General features: G+C 41.3%; 2 protein-coding genes across 2 annotated transcripts; both read right to left on the minus strand.

Annotated features, from left to right (window-relative positions):
- LOC105900653 (methionine-R-sulfoxide reductase B2, mitochondrial-like) lies at positions 1 to 2606 on the minus strand. Its single transcript, XM_012828002.3, has 6 exons — positions 2383 to 2606; positions 1856 to 1962; positions 1446 to 1522; positions 1053 to 1200; positions 682 to 815; positions 1 to 297 (listed from the first exon to the last, which is right to left on the minus strand). The coding sequence occupies exons 1-5, from the start codon at positions 2489 to 2491 to the stop codon at positions 708 to 710; spliced, it is 549 nt and encodes a 182-aa protein (XP_012683456.1). The 5' UTR covers positions 2492 to 2606; the 3' UTR covers positions 1 to 297; positions 682 to 707.
- Positions 2607 to 3756: 1150 nt separating this feature from the next.
- On the minus strand, positions 3757 to 9194 carry dnajc1 (DnaJ (Hsp40) homolog, subfamily C, member 1). Its single transcript, XM_012828001.3, has 11 exons — positions 8892 to 9194; positions 7858 to 7959; positions 7578 to 7624; positions 6906 to 7071; positions 6476 to 6573; positions 6181 to 6365; positions 5561 to 5727; positions 5343 to 5462; positions 5086 to 5134; positions 4483 to 4967; positions 3757 to 4173 (listed from the first exon to the last, which is right to left on the minus strand). Exons 1-11 carry the CDS (start codon positions 9042 to 9044, stop codon positions 4105 to 4107), a joined length of 1641 nt encoding a protein of 546 aa, XP_012683455.2. The 5' UTR covers positions 9045 to 9194; the 3' UTR covers positions 3757 to 4104.
- Between the last annotated feature and the right edge of the window lie 4616 nt (positions 9195 to 13810).

The raw sequence follows: 13810 nt of genomic DNA on the forward strand, positions 1-13810 counted from the left end.
CAATTTTATGTATTTTTTTAATAGAGCCAAAATGGAAGTGTCCTGGTAAGCATGAATAAACACAAATGTTTATCAAATATTTTTTTGTCACTGCAAGGTGTTCCACCAAGATGTTAACAGACTGCTGGTATGGCCCTCCGAATGAATCATGTTTAATCCTTTATAGGGTGGTTGGAGCATGGTTTCGATACTTCCTCTTCTCGGTCTTCCTTCTTGATGTGTCATTGATGTATCTGATCACATACCTGGGTAGAGACTTGAGGGAGCGATCAAGGGAGCATATGGCATTCATGGGACCTACAGTCATGAGAGACAACAAGTCAACGGAGGTATCTGAGGATATTACTGAAGATGGCATTTATGAAAATTAACAGCTGAATGAATCAAAGGCATTCTTTGAGTTAAGCAGAAATAATTTGCTTGTAGAAATAATTTGCTTGTTCCATTAAAAACGTCTTGACTTTTGTAAAAAAAGTAAACTGCATGGAATATTGAACAGGAGCATCAAGTTCTTCATGTTATGTACATTTTCTAAGGAAGCGTACAGCTGTTGCATTAATTACAGCTGCATTGTAATTTGGGTTCAAATGTGTTTGATAATTTGCCATGTAACTGGAAGCTACTTTCTCAGTCACATCTCATTTTAATGGGAATCTGGTGTCTATTTAAAACATGTCAGACCTTATCAGTGTGACAATTTGTGGCCCTTATTTCTTAGCACTTGGTGTGAAGTTGAGTGCAATGCTGTTAATGCAGAAGCGGTGGCCTGAGGGCTCTGGCCCGTCGTCGAACACGTGACCGAGATGAGCATCACACTGTAAGAGACACACAGATGTGTTAAACAGACACTCTAACACATTTGTGCATTTAAAGAGGATTTAGTACAATTTAAACACATTTTGCCAAATACTATTAATAACATGTACAAATACATAGCAAAATAAACAAATCTAGTGCCGGGGAAATAACCAGTATCATGGTATTCGTCCAAGTGTATTTGATTAATTTGATTTATTGTGTGTGTGTTTATTTATTGACATAAAGTATTTTACCTGCTTACAAATAACTTCTGTTGCTGTGCTACCTAGTGAGTTGTCAGGGCGACGCAGAATGTTGGCATGACTTTCATCTTGCTCCCATGTTCCATGGGCCTCAGTGAAAGATGGCCATCCTGTCCCCGAATTAAATTTAGATGCAGAGCTGGAGAGAGGACACAGTGACACATTCATCAGTCAAATTCAGGATGCTGACCTTTAAAACTTTGTTTTGGTTAGTTACATAATTTTGAAGGTATGGCTCTGAAATTAAGATAACCCAATCCCTTGTAGTCCTAGTCACCTTGCCATAGTATACAAATCTTCACAAAAAGTGTAATGGGACTCAGTGGCCCAATTCATTTCTGGCTTTAAATTGACGGCATTCCTGTTCAGCACAATATGCATTACCTAAAGAGAGGAGTGTCACAGCAGACACAGTGGTACATGCCCTCTTCCGTGTGGCTTAGGTAGAGGCCACTGAAAGGCTAGAGAAGATAAACAAAATGGGAAGTGAGAGTAAAACACTGCAACTCAACACAGTTGAAGTGAAAAAGAAGACACTGCACTTCGCATGCTGAGGTAATTCTGTATTTTAAAGTCGTTTCAGGAAGTGAACAGTTCAAACTTCTCCTAACTTTTTTCTACTCAAAAATAAACAATTTGTTTGTGCCCACAGAGCAATGTATACTTGCCCATTTGCAATTCATAGCTACGTATAAACCAATATATCTATGGCAATGTAGTTCATATAGGCCTTGGGCTCTGTAAAAATGGTCACATGGCATTACATGTTAGCCGTCACAAGCCTATGCACTCACCTCTTCTGTTCCTCGTTCTCTTGTCATCGTGTACTGTTCTGGAGTGAGCTTCTTCTTCCAGTCTGTGCTCCCGCCTGACTGATCGTAGCGTGTCAGTGACCTCAGGCCTGGGGACAGGTTGGCACCATGGTGACTAATTGTCTGCCAACATGCTGCACTGGCTATATGACACATTTCCTTTTGCCCTTTGATACTCACAGTAAGCAAACCCAGTGATATACAGCTGAACACAAAGTGACACTTAGGTTTAACTGAAATTCGATGGTCTGTCACTTTAAAGTCACTTTTTTCTCTTTTGAATTGTTCAGGTTCCATACAAAAATCATATTTGACAGAAACCAAAGAAAATGTCAAATTTTCAAACAATATGAACATTCTGAGGAAAGGAAGCAAAGTGTACTGCCCAGTCCTAAATTATTTCAAATCTGAGTTTGAATTACGAGAGCTTTTATCACACAACACTCATCTCTATGATAACACTTTCCCTCCTAAAAAAAAACCCCAAGCAAAAGCAGAATGTGTCTCACCAGAGGTTGTGCCAAGCGATCGCATCAACACCACACTCCTCTGGGGGAGAGGACATTTGACAGGCACTTTACCAAGCAGCTGACAGAAGCGACTGACCATCCGAGCCATTTTCTGACGGACTCCTCAGCAGCGGTTAGAGCACAGTTGTTTGGTTAGGGCTGGACAGAAGTCTGTGGATGCAGTGTATCTGCTTGCTGCTTCTCTCAGCTGCTCGACACATACAAATGCCAGTGAATGGGTTTACTGCATAGGAGGGGTCAGAGTGTGCTACTGATAAGAGTTCAGAGGATATGTAGGCCAAGGGCATTTTTTAAGAGATTAGACTCTTGTGAATATAGGAAGGAATGTATTGTTCACTCAAAGGAAGGTTTCCAATATCATTGGAGGAGTCATCACTATGATCAAGCAGGGCTACTTCTCTTGGTACTTCTCTTCTCTATGGTTTCCTCCCCAACTGAACAATTTTACATACCATTTTCTTCATTGGTGTTGTTTAGAATAAGGCAAAACCCGTCTAATGCACTTACTCAAAACACAGTTCAGACGTGCTCTCGGAGTGTTTCAGAGTGTGATGTAGGCATCATCCCATTGACAAAGGCTCAGCTGCCAGCGACGGTGTTTGGAGGGGAAGCAGAGCTGCGTCTGGCCACACAATCAGGGTCCCATAGGGCTGCCCATTGGGCATACATGCACATAGCAGTAGGCATCACCATAGTGACTAATCAAACACATAATACCCAAGCATTTAACTCGATCTCCAATATGCTTTATGTCCAAACTGATTTTATAAATCTTGACAAGATAACACCACACAACCCCTTGTCACACACAAGGTCACTAATGCTGGCCCACAGAGTAAATACTGGGTCTGCACCTCCCTACATAAACTCCATCATTCAGGCTTATGGCCCTTCTTGCCAATTGCATTCCACCAAGGAACAACGTCTGGTATTGCCATCCCTTCTCACTAGGCAATCTCAGCCCAGACTGTTTTCATTTATGGTTTCTTGATGGTAGGTCAAGCTACCAAATGTCATCAGAGTAGGGCGTCCCTCTCTATATTCCAGAATCCCACATTGTCTCTACCTTGTACGTCGCTTTGGACAAAAGCGTCTGCTAAATGACTAAATGTAAATGTGTCTCAATCTCAAACTCATCTCCTCCAAGATCAACACTTTCCACATCCTCAACACTCTCAGACTTCCTGTGTCTCGCTCTCTCTCTTGGCCCTCTTTGTCACCGAATAGACAACAGATCTCCTAACTCACAGTAGCTTGACTGGTGTTCCCATAATGTAAGTCGCTTTGGATAAAAGCATCTTCCAAATGAATGAATGTAAATGTAAAGAATGAATGAATGAACACACTCCATAATGCCTCTGAAAATACTTTTTTTTTTTTCATAGATTTATAAAAAAAACAATGGTGACACATCAGTTTCCCACGTTATTATATCTGAAAACAGATAAAGTATGAAGGAATAAGGGGTCAAGACAATGGATGAAAAGCAAAGTAAAATAAATAAAATCATTTTCAGCATATACTGCATCTCAAAGGAGATGTCACATTCTCCTGAAGTACAATGCTAAGGCTTCCGTAACAAGTAGAACCTTGGGAGCTCTTGATGTTAGACAACTGGGTTCTCATTTTGTGTGAAGCTTAAGGCACATGACAGACAGGTGGGAGGTAAAGTGAAAACCCAAGATGGCTGCCAGAGGAGAGTTAGCTCTTCGCTTGCTTCCGTTTCAGAATGAGTTCAGCCAGCAACTTGTAACGTATCATACACTCCTCCTAAAGAAAACGAAAGACAAATTGGTTAGGACACAAAGGCTCAAAACCAAAAGAATAAGATATGATCATATGGTCAGTGGGTGGAAGGTGGGGAGGGGGTCCATGCCTGAAAGCATGAGATTTTCACAAGGTCCAGAAATACTAGCATTCCTTCATTCTAAATGCCCCTGTGTGTACCACATAAGACACAAAATAATTCTAGCAGATACTTCTTCTACTCAAACTTATCTATATATGACATTTGGGTTTCAGCTACTAGATAACATTAACTATGGTGTTTTTTGTCATCACAGGCCATGTGGCACCAACCTTGCTCTTTCCGGGCACCACTTTGGCGATCCTGTCCCAGCGCTCTGTGGTGCCTCGTGGGTACTGCTGCAGGGCCAGTTCCAGAAGCTTCTGCTGGTTCTGGGTCCACACGTCCTCTGCAGCAGCACTGGCTTTCTCCTTCTGCTGCGCCGACGCTTGCGGCCCCCTGTCCTCTTCACTGTCCTCGTCCACGGCCTCTGGGTCAAAGTCCCTTTGGCGGCGGCTCCTGATGGGCTTGTCCTCCCCAGTGCCGCCGCCGCCGCCGCCTCCACCGCTCTCCCCTCCCGCCCCTGCGGTGATCTTCTTTCCCCTCCGCCTCAGGCCCTTCCCCTCGGCCTCCTCGCCGCCCGCAGGCTCTGCTGTTTGCTCCTCCACTGGTGGAGGTTCCTCGCGCTGCGTGGCGATGTTGTCGGGCACTACTGCCTTTGTTTTGGAGACTTTCCCCACTCCTGAGGCCACTTTCAGATCGGACAGCTTCACCAGCCCTGCATGGGGACCACAAGGAAGACATCAGTGACAAAGACAGCAGCCCAGCTCCTAACTGGTGAGATTCAAAACACGATCACATACTGTACTTCTGCAATGTTTGTCAAATAATCTTACCTGGTGTGATGGTGATGTTGTCTTTAAGTTGTTTGACCTTTGCAGTCACCTATCAGAGATGAGGATTGGAGAATTAGTTTCATCTTAACATGAGTTAAACAACTTTGAAACCACATTCCAACCAGTGTAATTCTACAGCACATCTTTGGTGTTTGATGCCTCACCATTTGCAGCACAATTACACCATTCATCTTAGTTCACATACTGTATATGTTTTGCATGCACACACACACACACACACACACACACACACACACCTCTGACACGGATCTGCCCAGCTCGTGGGCAATCTTCTCCCACCGCCCCGGGGTGCCCCCTGGAAACTTCACCATACAGCGGCTCAGCTGGCTGACGTCCTCCTCTGTCCACTCCGGTGTCTGGAACAGAGAATCAACAGCAGCACGGATTGGAACCTGTTTATGGTGCTCTTTCTATTGACTTCAGTAGGAGTGAAGTGTTGGAGGGAAGTTCTTACTTTCTTTCTCTGAGATTTCTTTTCCTCCAGCCAGTCATCCATCTGGTCCTCTATGTCTTCAATGGACGTTCCCTGATCGTATGGTGCTGCAAAGGTCACATCTGAGATGCTGGGCTCATAGACAGGGAACTCGATCTTAGGCTTCTTCACTTTGGGACGCTTTTCTTCTACAAAGTGGTAAAAGAAAACATGAATCACACAATGGATACAAGAATCAGGGATGATCAACATATTTTCACTAAATTCTGGGTTTAGAGAAGTGTGATAACATTGTATCATATTACATTAGGGCAACTTAATGTCATTTTAGGTCATTTAAGAATGAAAAACTACTCATGGTGGTACAGTGGTTAGCGTCACCACCTTCCAAGTGGTCGACCCGGGTGTAACAGTAGCCAGAGGGGAAACCTCGGATTGGTCGGATTCAAACAGAAGAAATGCATGACGACATGACGACACACCACATGCATTTCCAAGATGTATCAGAATGTTATTCCAATATATATATGGCAGCTTTAAGCACAACCCTTATAAAATTCCACTATGGTGTATTAATCTACAAAATTGTCCTCTCATAACGATTCTCAAAATCTGTTTGTAAATGGGAATAGATGGCTTACTTTGTTGGGCCTCCTCTGCTGCCAAGGCCTCAGCTTCTTCCTGCTCTTTGATCTTCATTTCTTTATACTCCTCATAGTATTGTTTCACTTCCTGAATGACATGCGGGATGGACTTCACGGAGAAGTACAGCCAGATGCTAACCTTGAGTGGCAGGATATCGTGCCACTGGGGTTTATCAAAGGGTCTGATCAAAACAGAAGATGCGATGGAATATTGCTCAGTGTTCACTGGTTCAATGACTTCAACAAACTGGGTGATCTCTATTGAAATGATCCAAAGGCAAAGACTTATTACCGCTCATTCTTCTCCTGGGCAACATTCTTCACTTCCTCCATGCCCTTGTTGCTCATCCTTTTCTTTTTCTCTTTCTTCTTTTTGCTCAGAAGTTCATCCTGCAAAAAAAAAAAAAATGGAGAATGAAGCAATAAGGATTTGCCAACAATGAGGAATGGAGCCATTTGGTTTCTGGACTGCTGTCTCCATACAACTCAGCCATTACTGAAGTATTCATTCAGACAGTATGCGTTATTATCGATTCAAGTCAAGGGATGTACCAATGTTGTAATGTAAAAATGACACAGAACTATGCACTGTCCAGCAGAAACCATAAAGAACTGAAAACCAGGGGCCAAAATGTCCATTAATACCCCTAAATCTACCCCTAAAATCCCTTTCCCAGCACTTTCTTCTTCCTTATTCAACACGGTGTATCTCAACTACCCACCAGCTGCTTCTCCAGATAAATAGACCAGATGACTGCGTAGTGACCGACTGTCAAAATCAGGAAGAGGAGGAAGCCTAGTTCTGCATTGCTCATCTTCCTCACGCGACGGTAGTAGAACACTGGCTGTCTCCAATCAGGAAGTCCATTGATCAGAATGTCATCGTAGCTGTGGATGGGAATAGGGAGATAGGAATAGGAACATTACATGAAGGCACTGAATGAATGGTGACACATGTCGAAGGTAGTGGGTCAAATATTTGTGCATTTGTGCTGAATGCACAATTGGCTGTACATGTCGTTACTGTTTGCTCAACAACCACATGAACTACTTGGTAGCTCACTAGCTATCACTGTGTAACACTAGTGGCAACTAACTCCACTTGAGTTAGCCAGATTGTAGCCAGACCTTGAGTGGTGGTACAGCAAGCATGCTATACAATAATGGATGCAGTGGATTGTCTATTACTACCAATTACTCTGGCTGCCAACTGGTCTTATCTGGCTGACGCACTAGCAGAAAAGTATCCTACTTCATTATTGTGTGAAATGTTCAATTACTGCATTTACATCATCATACCTAATCATTTAAAATAGCATCTCATAGATGAAGGCTGAGAAAGTTTAGGAGAGTCTTGCGGACTACATAAGTTATTTTCAACAACAGCTACTCACCTCTGTCTCCTTTCCTCATCCTTCATGACCTCATAAATGGCCACAAGCTGAAAGTGAATGACGATAAGACGATTAAGATGTAGTCTGTATTCTCCAATCAGATGCAGACATACACAACACAAGCATCAAAATGCTGCAACACAATGTCTTAACAAGCATTCGCAATAGTATAGTGAGGACTGTAAACCTGGGATAAGAGAAACACTTTGAAAAGGGTCTCTGTCCTTTTCATGTTGCGCATATGAGACAGATTGAAATAATTAAAGACTGTACTGCTTACCTGTCTAAATTGGGTTTCTGCATTTTCATCTTTGTTCTTGTCTGGGTGCAGTACGAGGGAAAGCCTTCGATAGGCCTTCCTAATGTCCGCAGATGTAGCATCCTTGATGGAGAATAAGGATTGAGAGTGAGTGAGACTGATGGGGGGAGTAGGAGAGTGCTAGTTGCAAATGGAGCACATTGGTGTGTGCCCCTGCTGTGCCACACCACTGGTGCCACCTAGTGTAGTTTCTAGCTCTGGCAGTAGCATAAGCATGAACACCATTCAAAAATGTATTTGAAATAGTTGGTCGTGAAATATCAACAGTATCACATATCAAGAGTATGGGTCCAATGAGTCGTGCTACTCCCTTTTAAGAATGTGCACTGGGTTTATTTCATCAGCCATATGGAAGTAAAATGCTGGGTAGCTTGCATCAAAATACATAGTGTCGACTGAAACTAAGAGGTTACTAAGGCTACGGCTGGTAAAGGCTCTTAGTGCTTCAACTTTCTACAGGGACAGACCGCTTGTATAGCCTACAACTTTCGGAGTAATTGGGACACGTCATTTGTCAAAGAGGCCTGCTATGTTTCTTTACCGTAGACCTTCAGCCCACTATATGCGGTAAAGCCACGTAGTTCAACACTGGCGTAACATATGTTGTCTGTGTGCATGACAGTGCTTTGACTTGCAACACTTAAATTGTAAATTGCCGACCGATTATGGTTTAATCCAGGCCGCAGCCAAGTTATGTTTCAACCAGAGGCTCCCCTAATATACACAAGGAACCGTTAACTGAATATCTAATGGTGCTGATCAAAACAGCCATAAACAATTCGACTGTGTAACAGTTAAGTTAAGCATGGTAACGTTAGCTACACCAGCCCATTACTGCTCAGTGGTCCTGAGACGACGGGGCATTATACTGTTTAGCATAAGGGCTATACGGGAAATCGTAATGCATGCCATTACGTTTCAGGTCACAAAGAAGCGTTAATTCTATAAAGCGCAATGAAACAAAGGCATACGATGTGGTTCTCTATGCAAGTTACCTTATCCACAGACAAGAATTCATAGAATGTTTGCGGTATTTCTTCAACGAGATCGAACAGCTCCAGGTCTGCATCCCATGCAACTGTGGGGATTGGTTTCCCGATAGAAAGGCAGAAAAGCAAAACACATGTTGGGACCCATGATGAGGTCATTCTTGAAGGTTCCCCTTTTAATTATAAAAACTCCGGTACTCTAGAAAGCACCAAAACAGCTGATAACCTATATCAGATTCTTCAGTCGGGCCTACAAGCCAAGGCATACTCTTTCCTCCAGAAGTCGAACGTGGCTACCGCTTCCCATTGCTCTTAAAGGGAACGTAGCACAGTCACTCTTGTTGCCAAAGCTACTGCTAAGGATTTCCTCTTTCACTCTGCACCTCATTAGTCTACCACAGAGCGTCGCTGCATCTTCCCCATGGGCTACTCTGAGACAATCCCACACCACTCACATCGGTTTTTAGCCAAACTGGGTTTACTGGGATTCGTCAAGAGTGTTTTGTGTCGCTAACTTGAATCTGTAAAGGTTCCTGGCATTCTTGGCCTAGTCCAGTAGGAGTAGTCAAGTGGTCCTACAATACCTAGCCCATTCAAATGACCTAACCTAAAGCAGCATTTTTTTAAACAAAGATAGTAGCCCATTTCGTGGGTTCAACTTTGTATTCAAGGTTCATTCTTCACAGGAATTGAAGAAATATTCAATAGGCTATAGCCTACAGAGCTAACCCATAATGGATATTCCAGACGTTTGTGAAAGGCCTATTTTGGAGCGTTAGATGCTGTGGCATTAGGCCAAATATAATGCATCCAAATCAAGGATTGTGTGTTCAAATTTTTAAACTGCAGCCGTAAACTAAATGGGATTAATTTTAATTGAAAAATCTTTATTGATGATAATTGTATGTAAACGACAGAGAATAATATTTAATAAAATAAAATGTATAGATTTCAACAAGAGACAAACCTCTTAGCCTACATTTTCAAAATACGTAATTGTCCTTAAATAGTCTAGTCTAAGCAGCTATTCCGCAAACTCGCAAAGAAATTTTATTTTCAATGATGTATTAAATAGTAAAAGTGATGGGTAGACTTTTTTTTGACAACGTCCCAAATCATTTAGAGCAAGGGAGCCTTTTGCAAATCTTTTGTTAGAACGTCTAAACAAAATGTACCAGATTTGATAGCATATCCTTAATTTTTTACAGGTGCAGCCAAAGGCCAATAGATCAACATGAGTGGCTAGAATCGGTTCAGTTATCATGCCACTCTCAGATAACTCTCCAAATATTGAAGATTTAGAACTTTTTTTTTTATAGCGAATGACTCAAACTCGATTTTATAGCCGACTCTAGGCCAATTTCAATGTGAAAATATACCAGTAATAAATATGCCTTTGTGAAAAAAAAAATCTCTGGAGTAATATTCGTAATTGTCCTTGATGTTTTACATTTAAATGTATTTCAATTAAAACCTAATCTATTGAGATTCCATCAGTGTTAGTAAAATAATAACTTTTGACGTAGTCTAGGTCTACTAACGTAAAGCCTAATTTGAGAAGTTGCAATTCTTGGGGGATTTTCTTTACATTTCTCATTGTTTCATTTGCTAGCCTAGTGATCTCCTAAGCGTCAGGCCTTTATGACAGCAAATTAATTATGCATAAACTCTAAGCCCGACGGGAGTGGCCGATAAAAAAAAATAGGAGGCTTAAAATGCAATTAAAAAATATGTAACTTACATAACGTAACTTCCAGATATTAACAATCGAGTTCCAAGCAGACTAGCATCTTTAAAAAATGAAATCCATATGTTTTTTTTATATATATATATATATATATATATATATAACCAACCCTAAACACCACTGGCCTTTTCAAAAAAGCATTTTTGCATCATAGCCGATTGAATATGAATAACCACCAAGTTTTTGCTGCCACCTGGAAAGAGTTGGCCAAACTTTCACCTCTGGCGGTTTGGGTGGTCCCCACAAAAGTGGATTGAAGGGAAGCGTAAAGACTATCTACATGTCACACGTATGGACTTCATATAACCATTTAAAATAATTAACTAATTAATTAATAGGCTTCTTAATTTTTCAAGTCTGCAAAGCTGCTGGAATTAAGTTTTTAGAACCTTTTTATACCTATTTACCACTGATGGAGTATGAGGTATGAATGTATGTGGAGTCCAACCAATTTAGTCCAGTGAAAGGTGTCTGTTCGATAATCTTTATCTTAAAATGTATAAGGCAACGGTTTTGTGATGGTCTCCTTAATAGTCCCTTTGTCCCAAATTGTAAGATTCTGTTTTTATAAATCATAGTCTCCTTTGAGACATAGAGCGACAAGCTCGTTTACTTTATCTGGCTGAAGAAACATTTTGCCGCAGCAAACATCCCATTTCTGCTTCAACTTCAATGATTAGCTTACACATTCTGATGTAGGCTAAGTCCTCTTTTCACTCTTAGGGCTATTCTTCTTTTTTTTTAATGATATGTGGTTGAAAAGAAAGCTATTGATAATATAAAGCTACCATCAGATGCATTTAGCTGAGCACTGGACCTAAGACATCGAACATCGATGCGCCAAATGGGACGTCTTGGCCTACCAGTGCGAGAAAATTCAGAAGGATTTATATTGATTTGTATGAAGGCCATATGAAAGTGTGTGTGCCAAGTAAACCAAGCTATTTATTATTGAAAACTGTCATCGGTGTCAGTGTAGCCTATTTTGGATAGTTTGTACTAGGCCTCCTCTGGTTGCATATTAGCCTTGTTACTCAAGCACATTCACTGTCACAAAAAGGACCATATAATTTAAGATATTTAATTGGACACCACTTGATTTCTGTAACCCACATATTGTTTTACTCTAGTCTCTCTGTCTGTGAAAGGGTAAGCCTTGCCGTACAAACAAATGTCATTAGATGATTAGAGGTTATTTAAAGATGAGGAAACATGATTTCGCAGAGTTACCACTGATGTCAGTAAGATTCGGATGGCTTATCAATAATTGGCCTGTGGGAAGATTATAAGAGTACATTACTGGTTGCACCGTCTCCTAGATAATACCTTACCTGTCCAATGGAGTTCGTAACTATTAGGCATATAGTCTAACAATTGCTCAAGTCGTGTCACCGGCTGCAGATTTTCCGCTACGATTCAGTATCGGAGGCCACGGCCTTAACGCATCTCATTGAAAACCTCTGATCACTTTTACAGACTACCTTTACTTCTTTGAATGTGTAAATATGTTGCTTTTGTCGTGGTTAGGTTGATTCCCTCACAAACGAGTAAAGCTACCCTAAGAACCTCAACAAAATAGTGTCGGCCAATGTTTCCTATTTGGTCCTCTAGCGTTCTGCTCTAGAAGCTGCCTACATGGCTTGTTAACGCTGTCATATTCCTGGTCTTCTGAATACACCAAACTGAAATACAACGAAGCTCTTCAAGTTGAACAGAATATTTAAGAAGGATCAATCCGTGAAGCTCGTTTTATCTGAATGGTATTTTAGGCTACTGTTGACGTGGTCTCAATGGTAACATCTGTATTATATGAGGTTTAGCTAATCACAGGAATGAGTCTGAGTTTAAAATCGTATACTCTGAAAACTATTTCAGCTTCATTCAGCTGTGATCCTTTGTTTTCATCGCAAACGTGCTCTCACGCATGACGTCAGCGAACCTCGTTGACTTGCAACATTGTAGACTGCCCCTTTTCAACAGGCTGATCGGTCATTTACCGTCATATGCTGATGTCCAAACTTAGCAAACGCACATAGAATATGTCGCACGTATTTGCGTGTTTCAAAGACAAGTGGATGACAAGATTTTCTCGTCACAACATCCAAAGTTCAGAAGAAGAAAGTTTTTTGTGTCAAATACCGTCACGTCTTAGCGCTTTAGTGCCCACTTCCTCACTGCCTATCGATATTGCTTTATGCCATCCCGGGCTTGTAACCTGCAGCTGATATAAACAGCAGTTAAGTAATAACAGAATTACTAGATATTTGACTTGCGGATGAAAGCTATACTCACGTATATTCTCTTTGTCCGAATAAATCAAATGCAGCGTTCGACAGCAGGCCTTATTCTTTAAAATGGCAAATTATTCTCTTAGATTTGTGTTGCCTGTTCTGTAGGTCTACAACAAAGTCCTGAGCCTGTTTTAGAAAGACCTCTAGAATAACCTTATGTTTGCTTCATTGATGGTTGCAGTGATTGGCCGTTTTGTGGGTGCGTGTCTAAGTAAAGCATAAGATGAATCAGCTCTTTGTGAATAAGTTCTACTCGCAAGCGTGGGCTGTTATCCCCTTCGCTTGCTGTAGGCTACAGCTGATGAAAAGACATGACGTTTAACACGAAACTGGCTTTTGTTTTACAGTTATAATGCAATTGATGGATATAGGGTGCTCTTTTCCCATCTGACCTTCCACGACTGAACTCAGCTGAACTCTGTTTGGTGTCGATGGCTGGGGCTGTCCCTTCCAAACACTCATACATCTAATGAGAACACATGGTGTTTATCATTTAACCTAGTGCATTTAAAAAAATATTTTTCACCCTCACGTAGACTAGAGTTATTGGTGCCCTTCCTTGAAGAGACAAGTCAAATGCTTGGTCCTATATATGTAAGCTGTTTGTAATGCAGACTATTACGATATTTAGGATATAGGCTAATATATTTAAAAAAAAATCAAATTACACACAAAACATCTTAAGCCAAGCAATCTTAACATACAAATTGGTTCAAGACAGTCCAGTGGTATTCTGCGTCATGTTACTACAGCAACAAGTTCGACAAACCCCAGCATCGATACGGCAGCATAACTTCATCAATAAAATCAAAATAGGCGGTTGCAGGCTGTATGCAATCAACTTTCGGCGTTAAGGAAACAGCACAAATTGCCCACATTGTGCCGTT

This window comes from Clupea harengus, chromosome 25 (genome assembly GCF_900700415.2).
Source record: "Clupea harengus chromosome 25, Ch_v2.0.2, whole genome shotgun sequence".
Lineage (NCBI taxonomy): Eukaryota > Metazoa > Chordata > Actinopteri > Clupeiformes > Clupeidae > Clupea > Clupea harengus.

Bases quoted from the DNA above. Each gene is read 5' to 3' on its own strand.
- LOC105900653 (XM_012828002.3), bottom strand. From the start codon at position 2,491: ATGGCTCGGATGGTCAGTCGCTTCTGTCAGCTGCTTGGTAAAGTGCCT. The intron at 1,963-2,382 runs GTGAGACACATT...ACCTGTCCCCAG, and splicing joins ATCGCTTGGCACAACCTCTG to GCCTGAGGTCACTGACACGC. The intron at 1,201-1,445 runs GTAATGCATATT...TCCTCTCTCCAG, and splicing joins TGTGACACTCCTCTCTTTAG to CTCTGCATCTAAATTTAATT.
- dnajc1 (XM_012828001.3), bottom strand. From the start codon at position 9,044: ATGACCTCATCATGGGTCCCAACATGTGTTTTGCTTTTCTGCCTTTCT. The intron at 7,072-7,577 runs GTGAGTAGCTGT...TCCCATCCACAG, and splicing joins GATGAGGAAAGGAGACAGAG to CTACGATGACATTCTGATCA. The intron at 5,463-5,560 runs GTAAGAACTTCC...TCTCTGTTCCAG, and splicing joins AGAAATCTCAGAGAAAGAAA to ACACCGGAGTGGACAGAGGA.